General features: G+C 44.5%; 1 protein-coding gene across 22 annotated transcripts in view; it reads left to right on the plus strand.

Annotated features, from left to right (window-relative positions):
* RALGAPA2 (Ral GTPase activating protein catalytic subunit alpha 2) overlaps window positions 1-17,765 on the plus strand; it is a 279,853-nt gene that overhangs the window by 71,538 nt on the left and 190,550 nt on the right. For all 22 annotated transcript variants that reach the window (XM_025264159.3, XM_025264145.3, XM_025264151.3 and 19 more), the window contains exons 10-13: window positions 2,280-2,510; window positions 7,239-7,406; window positions 8,631-8,768; window positions 13,496-13,644. In XM_025264159.3, the coding sequence (XP_025119944.3) occupies window positions 2,280-2,510; window positions 7,239-7,406; window positions 8,631-8,768; window positions 13,496-13,644 (686 nt within the window). The remainder of the gene's footprint in view (window positions 1-2,279; window positions 2,511-7,238; window positions 7,407-8,630; window positions 8,769-13,495; window positions 13,645-17,765) is intronic.

Raw genomic sequence — 17,765 nt, forward strand, 5'->3', positions numbered from 1 at the left:
CAAAGATCTGACACAATCAAAATTAAAATTAATTAATTAATTAAAATAAACCCAAAGAAGTTTATGAGGGAATGAAAAAAAAAAGTTTGAGATGCTAAGACAGTTGATCATACTTATTTGTATGCTAATTCTTTATCTTTAGTTACACTGTTAAAGTGCCACTTGAATTCTGACTTGGACCTTCCATAATGATTCATGGGCTGTGGGTTTCCTGAAACTTGTATCTCATGGGGTGAACAGTTAAAAAAATGAATCACACAAATCAACACCCCTGTGGGAGTCCGTGTACTATGCAGACCCAAATGTCTGTTGATGGCCACATGCTGGTGCTCTGTGTTCTTGTTTCTACCAAGGCAGGAGTGGGCTGCCCTCAGCCAGGTGGGCCGACTGTGATGGGGAATTGAGTGGCATCAGTTTTCACCAGCAGGATGGCAGCTGCATCCTCATTTCATACCTGCATTGTGGGTGTCCTCGTCTAGTCTGACCCTGAGGGTGAGCAACTCTCAGAATGAACTGTGGGTTGAGAGGAAACCAGGGTGGGGAGGGGAAAGATTGAGTGGCAGCCTGTATCATGCATTTTCCTGAACCCTGGCAGCACAGGCCTGGTCCAAGCAGACCGTATGCCTGTTTCACTGGTTAAGCCTTCCATCATATGCCAGAGAAGCAAAAAGCATCTTTGCATTTACCACTGGAATCAACTAATATTAAATAATAGCTGAGAATTCCAGCTGGAATTCCAGTGGGCAGAAAATGGACCTCTCTCTCTAGTTAATTTTTATTCATGCTCTTACTGTTGATCTTCATGAAAGAGTCAAGAAACGAATAGCCTTGAAATTACTAGTTTGTTTTCACTCTCATCACTTACTATCATTATAAATGTCTTAACAACATGCAAATTTTTTTTTGGAAAGCAGCATTTTGCTGGTGTGGGCTAAAGGAGGCTGGGAAAAACATTGTTTTATCAAGAGAAGTAGTTTTCAGTTAATGGCATAATGGGAAATTCATCTGTGTTATCATATGTTTTATTTGGATCACGGAGCTCAGTTTTCAAAAACAATTTGGTGCCTTTGAACATAATTCTTTAGTACATTATTTTGTTCTCTAATTGTCATAGAATCTGTTATCTAATGACCTCAAAACCTGTGGCTTCAAAGAACCCTTTCACCATATTATTTATTTCCCTTTTTGGGTCAGGAATTTGGGTGAGATTTGGTTGGACAATTTTGGGGATTCATGTGGCGTTAGCTGAAGTCAGTGGGTGGTGGTCTTCAGCTGGTGGCTGGTTGGTCAGGAGGCTCCAGAATGACTTCAGAGCCTGCTACTCTGGTGGGTGCAGGGGGCAGGTTGGGCTCCGCTGGGCCTCCCTTTCTATATAACCCTTCTTGCAAGGCAGTCGGACTTCTTTCCTGGCCGCTCAGGGCTCCGAGAGCAAATGTTCCCCGAGATGCTACATGGGAGCCCTCAGCCTCCTGGGTCCCCTCCACCCTTCCCCTCTGCTGGCTGACTCAGCTCTCCAGCCCGTGGGGATCGAGGGGACACAGCCTTCCCATCTCTGCAGAGGGTGTGTCAGAGAAATTTGTGGCTGTTTTTAATTTGCTACGTAAGGATGTGTGTAATTATCTTTTTTTTTTTTTTAGCCTGTGGGGGAAATGAAAGTTATTGATCAAAAAGTCACAGGTTATTGATCCATAAGAGACAAGAGACTTAATCCAGCCACTATGCTTTACAGATCAAAAATATATGTATATCAGTAAAAATGAGGAAATTTTTATTTTTCTATGCAAATTTTTATTTTCTATGGGTTGACCCATCAAAAAGATGAAATAATTTCTATAGAGTTGCTTGTTGCACAGTGTGGCAGGGCCTTTGATAAACCACACAAGCTTAATAGCCCAGGCATGAAGGGAAAAATTGCTATCAATATAATTATCTACTCATTTTCTCTAGAGATTACTATTTGAATATCCTCTGTTTTTAAACTCTCCTTGGTAGTTGCTGAAATAATAATTTTGCACTACTTGTTTCTTGTCACTTCTTGTAAAAAATATTCACAGTTGGTAGAATTTTAGTGGTATTTGGGTTACATATTTTTGAGATAAAAGAATAATAGTGTAATTTACTAAAATGAAGCAAAATTTCACGTATGTTGTGTTCGGAGGAGATCTTTAATTCTGGGGGAAATGAGCGCACCATACCCGGAGTTCCCCGAAAAGAACGCGAGTCTTCAGCCTGGCCCGGTGTCTTGGAGGATCGCTCAAGAGTGGGGCCTTTTCTTGCAGACCGTCGGAGGAGGCACTGCAGTGCAGGAGCGAGCAACGGAGCCAGATGCTGGCGGGGCGGCGGAGCAGGACCGAGGCCTCGCGGATGGGAGCAACCTGTGCGAGCGCCGGCTCAGCGGCTGCAGCCTGTGCGGCATTGAGGAGGAGCACCGTGCGGTTTACGACATGGTCCAGCGCATCCTGCTGTCCACCCGCGGCTATGTCAACTTCGTGAACGAGGTGTTCCGCCAGGTGAGAGCGTGCACATGCGTGTGTGTGTGTGTGTGTGTGCGCGCGCGCGTGTGTTTGTGTGTTTGGGGGACGGGGTGGGAGGTGGGGGGGCGGTGTGCAGGGGCAGGTTGCAAAGCGGAAGAGGTTTCTGCCTTTGTTCTGTTACTCATAATACTCCAAGGAATACAATCGCCAAGTTGGGCTGAGTTGCACAACTCAATAATGATTTCTTTCATCCCACTTTTAAGGTCTCACGTGGAGGGTTGGAATTTGAGCATTTTGGTCATTTTTAATGTTGTTTTCAAGATTTCCAGGAGAAATATCAATAACCTCAGATATGCAGATGACACCACCCTAATGGCAGAAAGTGAAAAGGAACTAAAGAGCCTCTTGATGAAGGTGAAAGATAAGAGTGGAAAAGCTGGCTTAAAGCTCCACATTCAAAAAACTAAGATCCTGGAATCCAGTCCCATCACTTCATGGCAAATAGATGGGGAAACAATGGAAACAGTGACAGATTTTGGGCTCCAAAATCACTGCAGTTGGTGACTGCAGTCATGAAATTAAAAGACACTTGTTCCTTGGAAGAAAAGCTATGACAAACCTAGATCGCATATTATTAGAAGCAGAGACATCACTTTGCCAACAAAGGTCTGTATAGTCGAAGCTATGATTTCTCCAGTAGTCACGTACGGATGTGAGAGTTGGATCATAAAGAAGGCTGAGTGACGAAGATTAAATGCTTTCGAATTGTGGTGCTGGAGAAGACTCTTGAGAGTCCCTTGGACTGCAAGGAGATCCAACCAGTCAATCCTAAAGAAAATCAACCCTGAATATTCATTGGAAGGACTGATGCTGAATCTCCAATACTTTGCCCACCTGATGTGAAGAGCTGACTCACTGGAAAAGACCCTGATGCTGGGAAAGATTGAAGGCGGGAGGAGAAAGGGATGACAGAGGATGAGATGGTTGGATGGCATCATCGACTCAATGGACATGAGTTTGAGCAAACTCTGAGAGATAGTGAAGGACAGGGAGGCTTGGTGTGGTGCACTCCACAGGGTCACAAAGAGGTGGACACAACTGAACAACGACAATGTTGTTTTCATGATTTGATTTTGGAAAATTCCTACACGGGGTGGAACAATTCTATATTTGAACAAAATCATCCCCTCAAATACCCTGTGTTTCCATAGCAAATTTTAAGCCCAGAGGGAGGCAGGAGGAAAATTGCTTCTGAACCCCCGGCAGCATGTGAGCGTACAAGAGTTGTTGGGTGGCTGAAGGCACTCAGGCTGCAAGCTACTGCAGACAGTTGGACTTTGCCTGCAAAGGCCTCTTTCAGCACCTCTGATAGTGTTCATTGCGTAAGAGGAAAAAGGAGACTAGGGAGGGGATTAAGAGGAAAGAAAGGAGCAGAGGTCGAGATGTTGAAATAACAGAACTTTGGGGCAAGCTGAATTGATGTGGTCAGTCCCAGAAGGCATATGATTGAGAGCAGAGGTCAGCACATTTTAATAGAGTAAAGGACCAAATAGTAAGCATCTTCGGCTTTGTTGATCACAGAAGCTCTGCTTTGTAGGGAGAAAGCAGCCAAGGATAGCATGGAACAAGCTCGTACAGGAACAAGCCCGTGTTCCTGTAAAACCTTATTCACAAAAATCAAGTGGCAGAGGGGATTTAGGCAGTGTATCATAGTTCCACAGCTGATCGTGATCTATAGCAATGTTTGAAACCCTTGGGTGCAAATACTTAATATCAGATATCATTGACAAAGCTTTTAAATATTGCACTAGAGATAAGTGCTAAACTGATGTGGTTTTACCTGTATTGTGTATTTACTTATTTATCATACACATAGTTTCATCCACATCCATTATTGGCATTCCACCCCTGGAAATAGTGTGTTCTAAGTTCTCAATTTAATACAAATCCCAAATTCAATCTAAATTCACTTTTGAAGTAGCTTGAGTCATTGAGGTTAACTGCAGACTACTTACGGAGAAGGCAATGGCACCCCACTACAAAATCCCATGGACGGAGGAGCCTGATGGGCTGCAGTCCATGGGGTCGCTAGGAGTCGGACACAACTGAGCGACTTCACTTTCACTTTTCACTTTCATGCACTGGAGAAGGAAATGGCAACCCACTCCAGTGTTCTTGCCTGAGAATCCCAGGGATGGCGGAGTGTGGTGGGCTGCCGTCTGTGTGGTCGCACAGAGTCGGACACGACTGAAGCGACTTAGCAGCAGCAGAAGCAGCAGATTACTTATGACTAAAGTAATGAGACATCTTTGTGTCATGAAACTTATTACATTTTATAATTGTTCTTAAATTTAATTTGGAAACTTCTATGTGAAATTTCAAGTATGGTTATTATGCATTGTTAAAATACTGAAATAGAGACATTTGGGAAAAGGGGCCTGGGTTTTCACTTTGCATTCTGTTGCCCTCTCTTGGTCAGTGATGATTTTTTTTTTTTTTTTTTTTTTTTTTTTTTTTTTTTGAAGGCCACTGGCTTTATTGATTTAAAAAACTTTACAAGGACAGTGACTGTTCTGCCAAAAAGACTGCCAAATGGCATAAAAGAGACCACGGGTGGGGGTGAGGGACAGGGCCAGGAATCCACTCAGAAAAGCTGGTAATTATTGTCATGAAACTGGTAGGGAAAGGAGAAGGAAGATGCATGCAAGGGTGAGAATTCCAAAAAAGTTGAAATGGTGAGGGGAGAGAACTCCCCAAAGGCCCTGGAGTACATGGGAGGTGTGCACGACAACAGCAATCTCTTCCTTTGTAGAGGACGGAGAAGGAGTCCTCACTAAGCTGCAAATTTTTTTTACACAAGACAAAATGTGACTTCTTTCGTAATAATTCCTTTTTCAATTTTAAATTATTTAGAGACTAAGCCTAAACTATTTTAAACTATTAAAGTTTAAAAATGTACATTCATTCAAGAAGTGCACATTCTCAGTATGGAGTTAATATGTATGTGTGTGTGTGTGTGTGTGTGTGTGTGTTAAACAGAGAACAGTGCAAGGGGGAGGTCAGATGTCCAGACACATGATGTGGAACAGACACCCATGAGGACCACTGTGGGCTGGGTGACTCTTACCTGAAAATGTCTTTATTTTGCTTTTATTTCTGAAGTACATTTTTATGGATGTCAAATTCTACTTTAGCAGCTGTTTTCTTTCTGCACATTAAATATTTTGTTCCATTGTTTCTTGGCTTTCATTGTTTCTTTGAGAAGTTATGTCAAGTCATGTGGTTATTCTTTTGGCGGAAATGTCTTTTCCCCTCTGGCTCCTTTTAAGATTTTCAGGTTTTCTTTGGTTCTCAGGAGTCTTAGTGTAATATACTTTGAAAGTATCCTGCTTGTGTTTCTTTGTGATTCTTTAATCTGTGAATTGATACGTTTTATCAGTTTTGGCAAAATTCTTAGTAATTCTTTCTTCAAATATTGTTTCTGCCACTTTTTACTAATTCTTTCCTTCTGTATCTCTGGGCATGGAAAAGAACCTTTTCCTTGCATTTTCTGTCTTACATGTCTTACAGTGGAACCAGTGTGTTTCTTGTCTCAGTGTGCTTCATTCTGGATATTTTCATCTGATTTTTCTTCCAGTTTTCTCTTTAGCTACATCCAGCATATTGTCAGCCATTTTCACTGGATTTTTAATTTTGCTTATTTTATTTTTCAATTTTACGCGGATCTTTTTCTGATGCTTTAGCTCTCCTATATGTTTAAATTATTATTTATTTTTATTGTGGTTTTGCTAATGTTGACTTCTTTTTGCATGCTTCTGACTTTTTAATTAATATGCTGCATATCGTATTAACTAGGCCATGTGAATAATTTTGGTGGTACTATGATCTATAATTTTGTTTTCCTCCAGAAAGAATTTATATTAATACTTGCTTTCTGGCAGAAAGGTAATGTTGTATAACTTGATATTGAATTTTAGTTACATAGTTGTCTACATTTGGATTCTGATCACATTAAATCAGGATTCTTATATGCAAATGTGTAAGGGGATTCTTTAATGTTGTTAAGTTCACAGAGGGAATTCCCTGGCCATCCAGTGGTCAGGACTCCACTCTTCCGCTGTAGGGGGCATGGGTTCGATCCTTGGTTGGGGAAATAAGATCCCACAAGTTGGGCCATGCAGCCAAAAAGAAAAAGTTTGCAGAAGTGTGTACAGTGCTACAACCAGCCAGTTGGACAACTGACGCTCAAAAAAGGAAGGGAGGGAGAGAGGAAGGAGGGAGGAAGGAAAAGGGAAAAAGAAAAAGCAAAGAGAAAGCAAAAAAAAAAAAAAAAACGCACAAAGAAAAAAAAAGCCCTGGTTAAAGTTAAATTTGCCAACTTCTGTGGTGTCACTGCTCCCACTATGATGGATTCAAGTCACCAAGATGATGTCATTGAATGTGAACTCGGGAAGAGACATGACAACTGGCTATACTATTATGTGTATTATTGCGTCATCTGTTGCTGATTCATTGGTATGCATTTTGGTTATTTTATGCAATAATTGTTCAGAATATAGAAGTTACTTTAACATTGCACTTTGTTTTCTGGCCCAGTTGTACAGTTGTGTATTTTCCTCCCCAGTTTGGTGTGCACAAAAACATGTGGCCCTGTGCAATCTGTTTCAGAAGAAAGTCTGAGATTGGTGATAGCCCATGGAAATGTCTGTTTGACTCATTTTTGACCCAAACTTGTGCTAAAGGGAGTTTCTCTTATCATTTTAGGCATTCTTGTTGCCTTCGTGCGACATAGCCGTAACCAGAAAAGTAGTTCAAGTGTATAGAAAGTGGATCCTGCAGGACAAACCTGTGTTCATGGAGGAACCAGACATAAAAGAAGCTGCCCAGGAAGATGCTGAAAAATTAGAATTTTCAGAGACTGATAACAAGCAGGTAATCTTTCATCACTTGTTGTCTGAGTTGGCAGCATCTTATTTTAGCAAAATCTTCCTGCTCAGTCAGGGGCCATAGTCAGTGTGACACAGGCAGACTGTTTCTTTGTTGTCAACTCTGATGCGCTCAGGGAGGCTGCTTCTGTGCTGTCTCCAGGGTCCTCTGCACCACCTAACCTCAGGCTCGGCCACGTATCGCAGAAGAGTCTTTGAAAAAGCCAGTATACTTTGCATGTCTCTATCGAAGACTAAAAGTGTCACTGCCTTACTACTGACATGCTTAAATAAATAGTATTCACTAAACTGGGCTTCCCAAGTGGTGCTAGTGGTAAAGAACCTACTGGCCAATGGAGGAAGCGTAAGAGACACGGGTTCGATCCCTGCGTTGGGGAGATCCCCTGGAGGAGGACATGGCAACCCACTCCAGTATTCTTGCCTGGTGAATCCCATGGACAGAGGAGCCTGGAGGGTTACAGTCCATGGGGTTACAAAGAATCAGACACGACTGAAGTGACTGAGCATGCATGCAGGCATTTGTTAAACTAAATTTAGAACGTTTTGGCAGACTTTCCTTGTGCGGCAGTCCATACCAGCAGCAGTCTAACATGACACATTTGAAAGGACGAACCCAATGTGCAGCCTCTACCGGGAGCCTTGTTGCGGGGCTAGGTGGTGTCCTTGGACAGGGGTGCTGGCAAGGTGGACCTTTCATTCCACGTTAGATAAAGATACAGATGGGATAAGTCCAAAACGACAGGGTGGGCCTCTGCTTGACGCACAGATGAAACTTAGGTTGTACATAGATTTCTGGCACGCCATTTTGACATCTAGTCTGAGGTTTATTTCTAAAAGTGAATGTTGTCATGGCAATTAACACCAAACATTAAAAAAATACTTATAACCAAAGGTATATCACTTTTCAATATCTGTATTAATTCCACAATTTGATTTTTTTCAATATTGGTGAAATCATTTTAAAAACTAGTCATGAGGTGAAAGCAAATCAACAGTCATGTTCATTCAGTCACTGGACAAGCAGTATCTATTTCTTTAGCACGTACTGAGCACTCAGTACTATTTTAGGTGATGGATGTACAATGGTGAACACAGTGGAAAAGAGGCGTGGATGTAAAACCTGTAATCTCATGAATTCTCACGAGCGTAAGGAATTAAATACGTGACCTGTCCTTCTCCCACTCTGCTGACTGACTGTTGTCTTCCAAAGACCTCTTCTGAAGGTTCCGGTCACAAGCGGTCTTCCAGTTGGGGACGGTCTTACTCCTTCACTAGTGCCATGAGCAGAGGGTGTGTGATGGAAGAGGAGAATAAGAACGTGAAGGCTGGGGCCCAGGCAATGCTGCAGGTACACGCAGGCCGCGGATGGGAGGGCCCCCAGCGGATTTCAGTTTGAACGTTTTGTTTAATGGGGTAATGTCATTATAAAGCTTGGTGATCTTTGCTATGCATGAGTAAACAGCCCTTAAATTCTCATCCTTAATTTACTTCCTGATTACCCACCTTCAATTTGTAAAGTTTTTTTTTTTTTTTTTTTAGTCAAAGGAGACATCTGAACTGGTTACAGTTTTCTGAAAGGGGTTGTTATACAGTGATTGCAAAATGACTGAGATTTAAACTCAATGACAGATTAAAAAAATGACTGAGATAAAAATGTAGAGAGTTACCTTAGAGAAGGGAATGGCAACCCACTCCAGTATTCTTGCCTGGAGAATCCCATGGACAGAGGAGCCTGGCGGGCTACCATCCATGGGGTTGCAAGGAGTTGGACACAACTGAGCACAGAGTTACCTGGATTCTAATTTGTAAGAGAAGCTTGGTGATTATGTAATAAGTTATATGCATTTTAAAAATTGCCTGTGTTTATGAAGAATGCTGATTAATGCAGGGATTTTGACATTTATCTGAATAAATATATGCACTAGCACCAATACCACTTGGGAAAATTGGAAAGAGCAACTTTGCCTATCACTTAGTCTCCCCAGACTTGGAGACTTTATCTCAAAAATAGGGATTGGGGCATTACCTCTCGGGTCCCATCCAGTTTGAAGGTCGTCAGAAGTATAAGTGAAAACACAGGGTCACTCTCTTTCCCCTGTTCCCTGGCCCTCCACCCTCCTCCCCATATCTACATTCAGCTGTCCAGTTAAGCCTCCCACGCAGAGGCCAAGCTTAGGGTCTGGGGAAGGCACTCATGGGTGTGGCGTGCATGGTACCCAGTTTTCAGTGATGCTGTGTTTGTCATCTGTCTCTTGAGATGATTCCTTATCATGGGATCCTTTTGGTTTTCAAGTTAATTAGCAGTTTCATATACTGTAATGATGGGCCTTCCCTGGTAGCTCAGCTGGTGAAGAATCTGCCTGCAGTGCAGTAGACCTGGTTCAGTTCCTGGGTCTGGAAGATCCCCCACAGAAGGGATAAGCTACCTACACCAGTATGCTTGGGCTTCCCTGGTGGCTCAGATGGTAAAGAATCCGTCTGCAATGCAGGAGACCTGGGTTCGATCCCTGGGTTAGGGAGATCCCCTGCAGGAGGGCATGGCAACCCACTCCAGTGTTCCTGCCTGGAGAATCCTGTGGACAGAAGAGCCTGGCAGCCGACAGTCCGTGGGGTTGCAAAGAGCTGGACACGACTGAGTGACTAAGCACAGCATACAGCACATACTGTAACTAATGAATTTTCTCCTTTTTCATTGAAATTTGGCAAATAATCTGAAATTAGCTTTTAAAAAATCAAGATGATTTTACTTGAATAGCTTCAGAGAACGTTGGCTCAGCTCATCAGTGTCATCTGTGCACCCATTAGAGGAAGCTCTCGGGAGTCCCTGTCCTGCCCCTTCCTTCCAGCTCACTGCCCAGTTGCCATGGTTAGCCATCCTGCAGTCAGCCCATAGGGTTGCAAGTGCCTATTTTTACCCTGAGTTCAGGTGAGTTATTTGTTTTCTAGAAGAAGTTACATCTATTTATATGAACCAGGAAAAATATTTCGACTTGATTATATAGCTCTACAGCTTTAAAATTTTTTTCAGTTTGGATTTAAACAGCTGTTTTTGTTCTCATTTCATCAAGTACCTTGGTCCTTGACTTGGTTAATTAGCAAAAAGCAGCCAAATGGAGGTTTGATAAGATGAGACTGTTTTATAGTTGCTTTGACAAGTACAATTTGGATGTATTAGTTTTGTTGATTTATTTTTTTTCCTAACTGATACTAACATGGTAATAAATACTCAAGGAGCTGGCATTTTTTTAAAAGACTTTTTTAATGTGGACCATTTTTTAAAAAGTCTTTATTGAATTTGTTATAATATTGCCTCTTTTTAAAAATATTTTGTTTTTTTTTTAATCTCAAGGCATGTGGGATCTTAGCTCCCCAACCAGGGATTGAACCCACACCCCCTGCATTAGAAAGTGAAGTCTTAACTAGTGGACTGCCATGGAAGTCCCTAGCTTGCACTTTTGATGTTTTTTTAAAAAATAAAATGAAAGAAGTATACTATATGAAGACTCCTCACTTTGGCATTTGCAAAGGTTTAAATTCAATCAAGAAGCCAAGTACATGAATTAAAAAGGATCTGTATTGCAATATACCATCTATGGTACACTTTAAAAAAAAAAGCATTGTCATTCAAACTGCTATAGTTTGTTAGTCTAAAGGTTCTTTGCTTTCTTAACTTGAAGGCTAGTAAATTCTTCACAATTGCTGCTATCATCTGTTACCAGCTGTTATAGTGCTTATTTTGTGATTCTTCCTAGAAGATTGAGACATGATACATTTTTAATCTCACATAAAATAGTCACAGAGGCTGCCAACATTTTGGTTTGCCCTCTTGACTTTTGAGTGTGTTCATTTCCTCTGGTTAGGTTGTGCATCTGTTTTGAGATGTCATATTAAATGGATTTCATCCAAAGTGAGCCAGCTCTGCTTGTCCCCAGATCCTTGGTGTTTGTGCTGTTGAACAGAAAGAACCAAGAGGGACTGTAGCTCTAGAAGGTAGAAAGGATCCATCCTCGTCACCGAGTTGACAGCTCAGAATGTCCTGACTCGAGGGGTCAGAGCGTCATCCACGTAAATGATAGCACGTTGCTCTGTTGCAGCAGAGCAGTGGCTCCCTACAGGGCAGCCTGAACCCCTGCTTCTCCCAGTTCTCTACTGATGGTTCAGTTCAGTTGCTCAGTTGTGTCTGACTCTTTGCAACCCCACAGACCACAGCACACCAGGCCTCCCTGTCCATCACCAACTCCTGGAGCTTGCTCAAACTCATGTCCATTGATTGGTGATGCCATCCAACCATCTCATCCTCTGTCATTCCCTTCTCCTCCTGCCTTCAATCTTTCCCAGCATCAGGGTCTTTTCAAATGAGTCAGCTCTTCACATCACTGTTGGTACAGGACAGGAAACTTGTTTCCTAAAGGTATGAGGCAGAGCACAGGGTGCTTGGTAGACTACCTATATTTTTTTGATGTCTCAGTTTTTATCCTAAGATTCCCTTGAGTTTTGTATTCTGCAGCATTATGTGTTTCTCATATTGGAAATCCATGTTCCTGGAAGATGGGCAGTGTTGGCCATGTGCTTTTGCCCACTTGCTGGCTGCCCCATGGGTGGCACTGGCTGCCTCCTGTCAGCAAGGCCTTCAAGTCAGCAAAGGTGGAGACTCAGCGAGAATCAGGTCATTTTTTCCAGCCACTGTCTGACCACTGTGCCCCTGCCTTCCCTGCCCACCCGCCCCCCTACCCACCCCTACCCCACCAGGAATACTTACCACAGATGATGTTCCTGTCTTCAGTTCAGTTCAGTTCAGTCGCTCAGTCATGTCTGACTCTTTGCAACCCCATGAACTGCAGCATGCTAGGCCTCCCGGTCCATCAACAACTCCAGGATCTCACTCAAACTCACATCCATCGAGTCGGTGATGCCATCCAGCCATCTCATCCTCTGTCGTCGCCTTCTCCTCCTGCCCCAATCCCTCCCAGCATCAGGGTCTTTTCCAATGAGTCAACTCTTCGCATGAGGTGGCCAAAGTACTGGAGTTTCAGCTTTAGCATCATTCCTTCCAAAGAACACCCAGGACAGATCTCCTTTAGAATGGACTAGTTGGATCTCCTTGCAGTCCAAGGGACTCTCAAGAGTTCTCCAACACCACAGTTCAAAAGCATCAATTCTTTGGCGCTCAGCTTCATTCACAGTCCAACTCTCACATCCATACATGACCACTGGAAAAACCATAGCCTTGACTAGATGGACCTGTGTTTGCAAAGTAATGTCTCTGCTTTTGAATATGCTATCTAGGTTGGTCATAACTTTCCTTCCAAGGAGTAAGTGTCTTTTAATTTCATGGCTGCAGTCACCATCTGCAGTGATTTTGGAGCCCAAAAAAATAAAGTCTGACACTGTTTCCCCTGTTTCCCCATCTATTTCCCATGAAGTGATGGGACCTGTCTTAGGGGATGTCAAAAAGAAATCTCCAGAAGCCTTTCTAACTCAAATGTTTCCAAAGTTGCAATATTAATGTGTGTGTGTGCTTAGTTGTGTACAACTCTTTGTGACCCATGGACTGTAGCCCGCCAGGCTCCTCTGTCCATGGGATTTCCCAGGCACGAATACTGGAGTGGGTAGCCATTCTCTTCTCCAGGGGAAATTGCCCACCCAAGGATCAAACCTGCGTCTCCTGCATTGGCAGGTGGATTCTCTACTGCTGAGCCACCTGGGAAGGCCCTAAGTGATAGCAGTTATTTTTCTAGAAAAGGTCTTTCAGATGTCAGTATTAAATCGATTCTAAGGGGTGAACTATGTGTTCTAAGGGGTGAACTGAGGCTTTCCGGGTGGCACAGTGGTAAAGAATCCATCCACCTGCCAATGCACTAGATACAAGAGATGTGAGTTTGATCCCTGGGTCAGTAAGATCCCCTAGAGAAAGAAATGGCAACCCACGCCAGTGTTCTTGCCTGGGAAATTCCATGGACAGAGGAGCCTGGCGGGTTACAGTCCATGGAGTTGCAAGAGTCAGACGCTACTGAGCACACACACACCAAAATCTGTTTACTTGTATTTTCTCATGTAACGTTTGTTGGTTTTAAGGTATTTCTGACAAATGCTGCAAATGTCTTTTTGCTGGAGCCATGTGTGGAGGTTCCCATGCTCTTGAAGGAGCAAGTTGATGCCTGCAAAGCTGTTCTGATTATCTTTAGGCGCATGATAATGGAGCTGACAATGAATAAAACGACCTGGTGAGTGTATTTTCAATTAATTAATATCGTAAAACAGATGTTTCTGTTTTCAATGTAATGATTAAAAATGTGAAAGCCTCCACTTATTAAATAGGTTTACAAAGTGAACCATGAGATGATAATCAGTCTTTTGTAACATTTCAGTGAATTATGAAGGTAAGTATCCAGTACTTTGGTAGTTCATTTGTTTTCATTATTGTTTTTTTTTTTTAATCTCAAATTAAGAGTAAGCAACCCTATGATGTAATAGCAGATTCTTGCATTTTAACCTGTCATCAAGCAAGTTTTGTCCAAAAGCGGTAACTAGTGGTTGATGATATCATAATCCATAATCCCAGGAGGGTTGGCTAATTGCTCCAAAACACTTTTAAGCTGATTTTATTGCTGTAAAGTTGAAGTTTTAAATTCATTTTGGGAAAATGATTGTTTTAAGTGAAACATTGTCAGAGTGCACTGAAATGCAGTGGCGTCGTGAAATACACTCATGTGAAGTGTTTTCTTCCTGCTTGCTGGTTTTTTGTTTGGTGTCTTTGTGTTGATGATACCCCAGAGGTAAGCAGTGCCTGAGAGTTTCCTGTGATGGGCGTCTGTGCATCCCTCCAGCTCATGGGGTGCTCCCAGGGTTCTCAGTTCAGACAATAGCCTCGGAGCCCATCACCCCTTCCTCCTCCCTCCTGTGTGAGGAGGATAGCCTTGTAGTAATACTTATGCTTCTCCAGTCCAGTCCTTGCAAGTCCCTCCCACCCAAGCAGTGCCCCCACCCCCCCACCTGCCTGGCCGCTGTCAGCATCCTCCCTACAGTCAGACCCCCAGGGGGCACCTGCCCCCCGGAAGTGCTCGGGGTCCCCATTTCCAGCCTATGGTCTGGATGGTGGAGCCGGTGCTCAGGGAGCCATGGGAGGGTCTGTCTGGGGAAACCACAGGGATGCGGCAGGACTGAGCCGGCAGGACCTCTGGGGTATCAAGTCCGGCCTTTCTCTTTCTCTGGTGAGGAGCGGGTGGGCCCGGAGGAAGCAGACTGGGCAGAACATTCACAAATTCAGGAACCCCCAGTATCAAAAAAGGATCATTCAAAGTTGTACCTTCTGGGGTCATCTTTCCCAGGCTTTTAAACCGAGAAGCCATTATTAAAACATTACAGGGGTGAGCAAGGCGATTTTAACAAGAGTTCACAGCTGTGTCAGTGATAAATGTATGAGCGACGCTGACAGCTTTTGGCTGAAATGCCTGCCCCTTCCACCAACTGTATCAAGTGTTTCTGATGCCTTTCTTTCCTTTGAAAACTCTTATGAGTTCTGTGTACCAGTGTATCAGTAATATTTTGGTATTTTTGACCATCTTTTTGAGAGTGAAAATTCTAGAAAATGAAACAACTCTCTGTTTCTTTAATAATTCAGAGATTTCCAGGTAAAAGTATTTAAAAAATCAAAATATTGGTATAGATTAAAATACTCACCAAGAAAAAAGTCCTCAGAGCATAGCCTGGAATGTGATTGATTCCCCCAGCAGCAGACCCTCCTGTGTGTTGAAGCACCAGACAAGCCCTGAATTCCCTCCCTCCCTTCTTTCATCCGGTAAATAACTTGGGTGCTTTCTCCTCTGAGGATGGAGGGTGAACTCGACGAACCGGGTCCCTGCCCTTTGAGGGGCCTCGGTCCTCATGGGCCTGAGAGATGTGAGGAACCCAGGGGCCAGGTCAGGCGGGTCCAGCAGTGGAGCTGGGGTGGGTAGCATGGAGGCCAGGGAGCCTCTCTGAGGGGCTGGGAAGGAAGAACATCCCCACGGGGAGGAACTGCAGGTCGCAGGCCTGGTGGATCCCGGGTAGGACGAGACGGCAGCCAGTGTGGTGAGGTGGATGCTGGGCAGTGGGTGGGTGGGAGGGGGCATCCAGTGCCCAGGGCCCTTGGGCTGTAGGGAGGCTCCTCCCACCTCCGCCTGTATTCGAGAATGTGACGCAACCCGATGTATGTGTGTGCCATGGGAAGGAGAGACAGCGCGTGGAGCCCAGCCTCTGTGGCCCAGACCAGGCTGTAGCCTGGGAGGTGCTGAGAAGTGACCCCGAAAGAGGGGACAGCTTGTATGGGGCTGCCCAGGTATGCGAAGAGATGAGGACGAAGAGACAGGAAGAGCTGCCTCCCCAGCCCACCTCTGCCAGCGTTTCACAAAACACAGAGGAGCAAGCGGAAGTCAGAGCTGTGAGCAAAGAATTTGCCAAACCAGAGGTCTTTTTGCACCCCTATTCTCTTCCAGGAGACTCTGTGTGGGAATGTTGTGGTTCCCAAGTTTTCTCAGGTTCAGAGGTTAAACCTGTCCCCTTGTCTGTGTCCCCCTAAGCCTCTGTCAGGACTGTGTTTTTGATAGCAGTGACTGGGGCTGGGGTTTTATTGGGAAGTTACTATGTTTCTTGTTCTCAGTTTGCTGGGTGGTGTGGATGGGGCTCTTTTTCTTTCTCTTGAGCATCACAGAAGGCGCACAGGCAGAGCTGACCCTAGGTGCAGCCCTCCGGCTGTGACAAGGCCTTGGGGACCCTGGACAGGGTGGGCCACCGGCTGTCCCCAGCCCTGCAGCGTTTCTTCCCTCGTCCTCCTCAAAGTTGCCAGCTGTTCCAGGCATGTGTGCATAGGCCTGCCTGACCCCAGAGCTCTTCTCCCGGGCTTGCAAGATCCCTGGATTAGGGCCTGGTGGGCAGGCTCAGTCGGTGTGCCTACAGAGACTGGGATGGGAGTCAGACAGGGTCACCCACAGGAGGGCAGGAGACCCTAGAGTAGCAGAATGGGATCCAGCACGGTGTTCATAGAAAACACTGTTTCGACATGCAGGAACGTGAGAGCGGTCTAAAGGAACCGAGATTTGAGATCTCATTATCCGACCTGGACCGATTCTTGGTTTTATTGCTGATGAGCACAAAGTTCCAAGGATGAACAAGTGATTCATGCACAAGACCTTGAACAAGTAGTTAAAGGGACCTGGTGATTTCTCTCCCTTATGCAGAAGATAACCTGTTCTCTGTTTCCATGGCATCTGGGGAAACACATGAAGGATGTAACTCAGCTGTAAGAGAAAAACGCCCTCTGGCTGTGCGAGAGAATTTGTCACCATATCACAGAGTTGAGCCATAAAGAAAGCTGAGTGCCAAAGAATTGATGCTTTTGAACTGTGGTGCTGGAGAAGACTCTTGAGAGTCCCTTGGACTGCAAGGAGATCCAACCAGTCAATCCTAAAGAAAATCAACCCTGAATATTCATTGGAAGGACTGATGCTGAAGCTGAAGCTCCAATACTTTGGCCACCTGATGCGAAGAATTGACTCGTTGGAAAAGACCCTGATGCTGGGAAAGATTGAAGGCAGGAGGAGAAGGGGACGGCAAAGGATGAGATGGTTGGATGGCATCACGGACTCGATGGACATGAGTTTGAGCAAACTCTGGGAGTTGGTGAAGGACCGGGAAGCCTGGTGTGCTGCAGTCCACGGGGTCGTGAAGACACAAATGAGTGACTGAACAACAACAAAGGGCTCAGGATAAATGACTCCATGATATGGAAAGGAAATACATGGGCTTTCTTCCCCAAAGACTGCTGCCTATGCAGAGTTCTATCTTGGGAAGCCTGGCAGGCTGCAGTCCATGGGATCAGGAAAACACAACTTAGTGACTGAACAACAGCAATCACAATGGGAGGTGTTATTTCCTGTCCCTAGTGTTTTATACTCTTTAAAGACCTTTCACATAAAACCCCCTTCTCCATAGAGCGCTGTGATGGAGGTGTGATGACCACAGTCTTCAGCAGTAGAGGGGGGCAGCGCTGCGCACAGAGTTGGGGTCTTCCAGGCAGAAAGCTCCATGGCCTGAGCACCTAGTGGTGACCTTTCCCAACCCTCCTTCCTACCTGTGGGAGTGCTGTGGGGCTTGGCCACCTGACACTGCCAGCTGCAGACGTCCCCAGAAAGTCCACATTATTTTCCGTCACAGTAGTCAGACTTCTCAGGTTAGGTAAAATCATGGATGTGAAAATGTAAGAGTGCTGCTTAAGTTCACCTAAGCACAGCTCTCCGCTGAGTGCCTTCAAGGGGCTGATACAGCTGGAGAAACAGCCTCACCCCTGTTTTTACAAGGGGAGGGAGTC

This window comes from Bubalus bubalis, chromosome 14 (genome assembly GCF_019923935.1).
Source record: "Bubalus bubalis isolate 160015118507 breed Murrah chromosome 14, NDDB_SH_1, whole genome shotgun sequence".
Taxonomy (NCBI): Eukaryota; Metazoa; Chordata; class Mammalia; order Artiodactyla; family Bovidae; genus Bubalus; species Bubalus bubalis.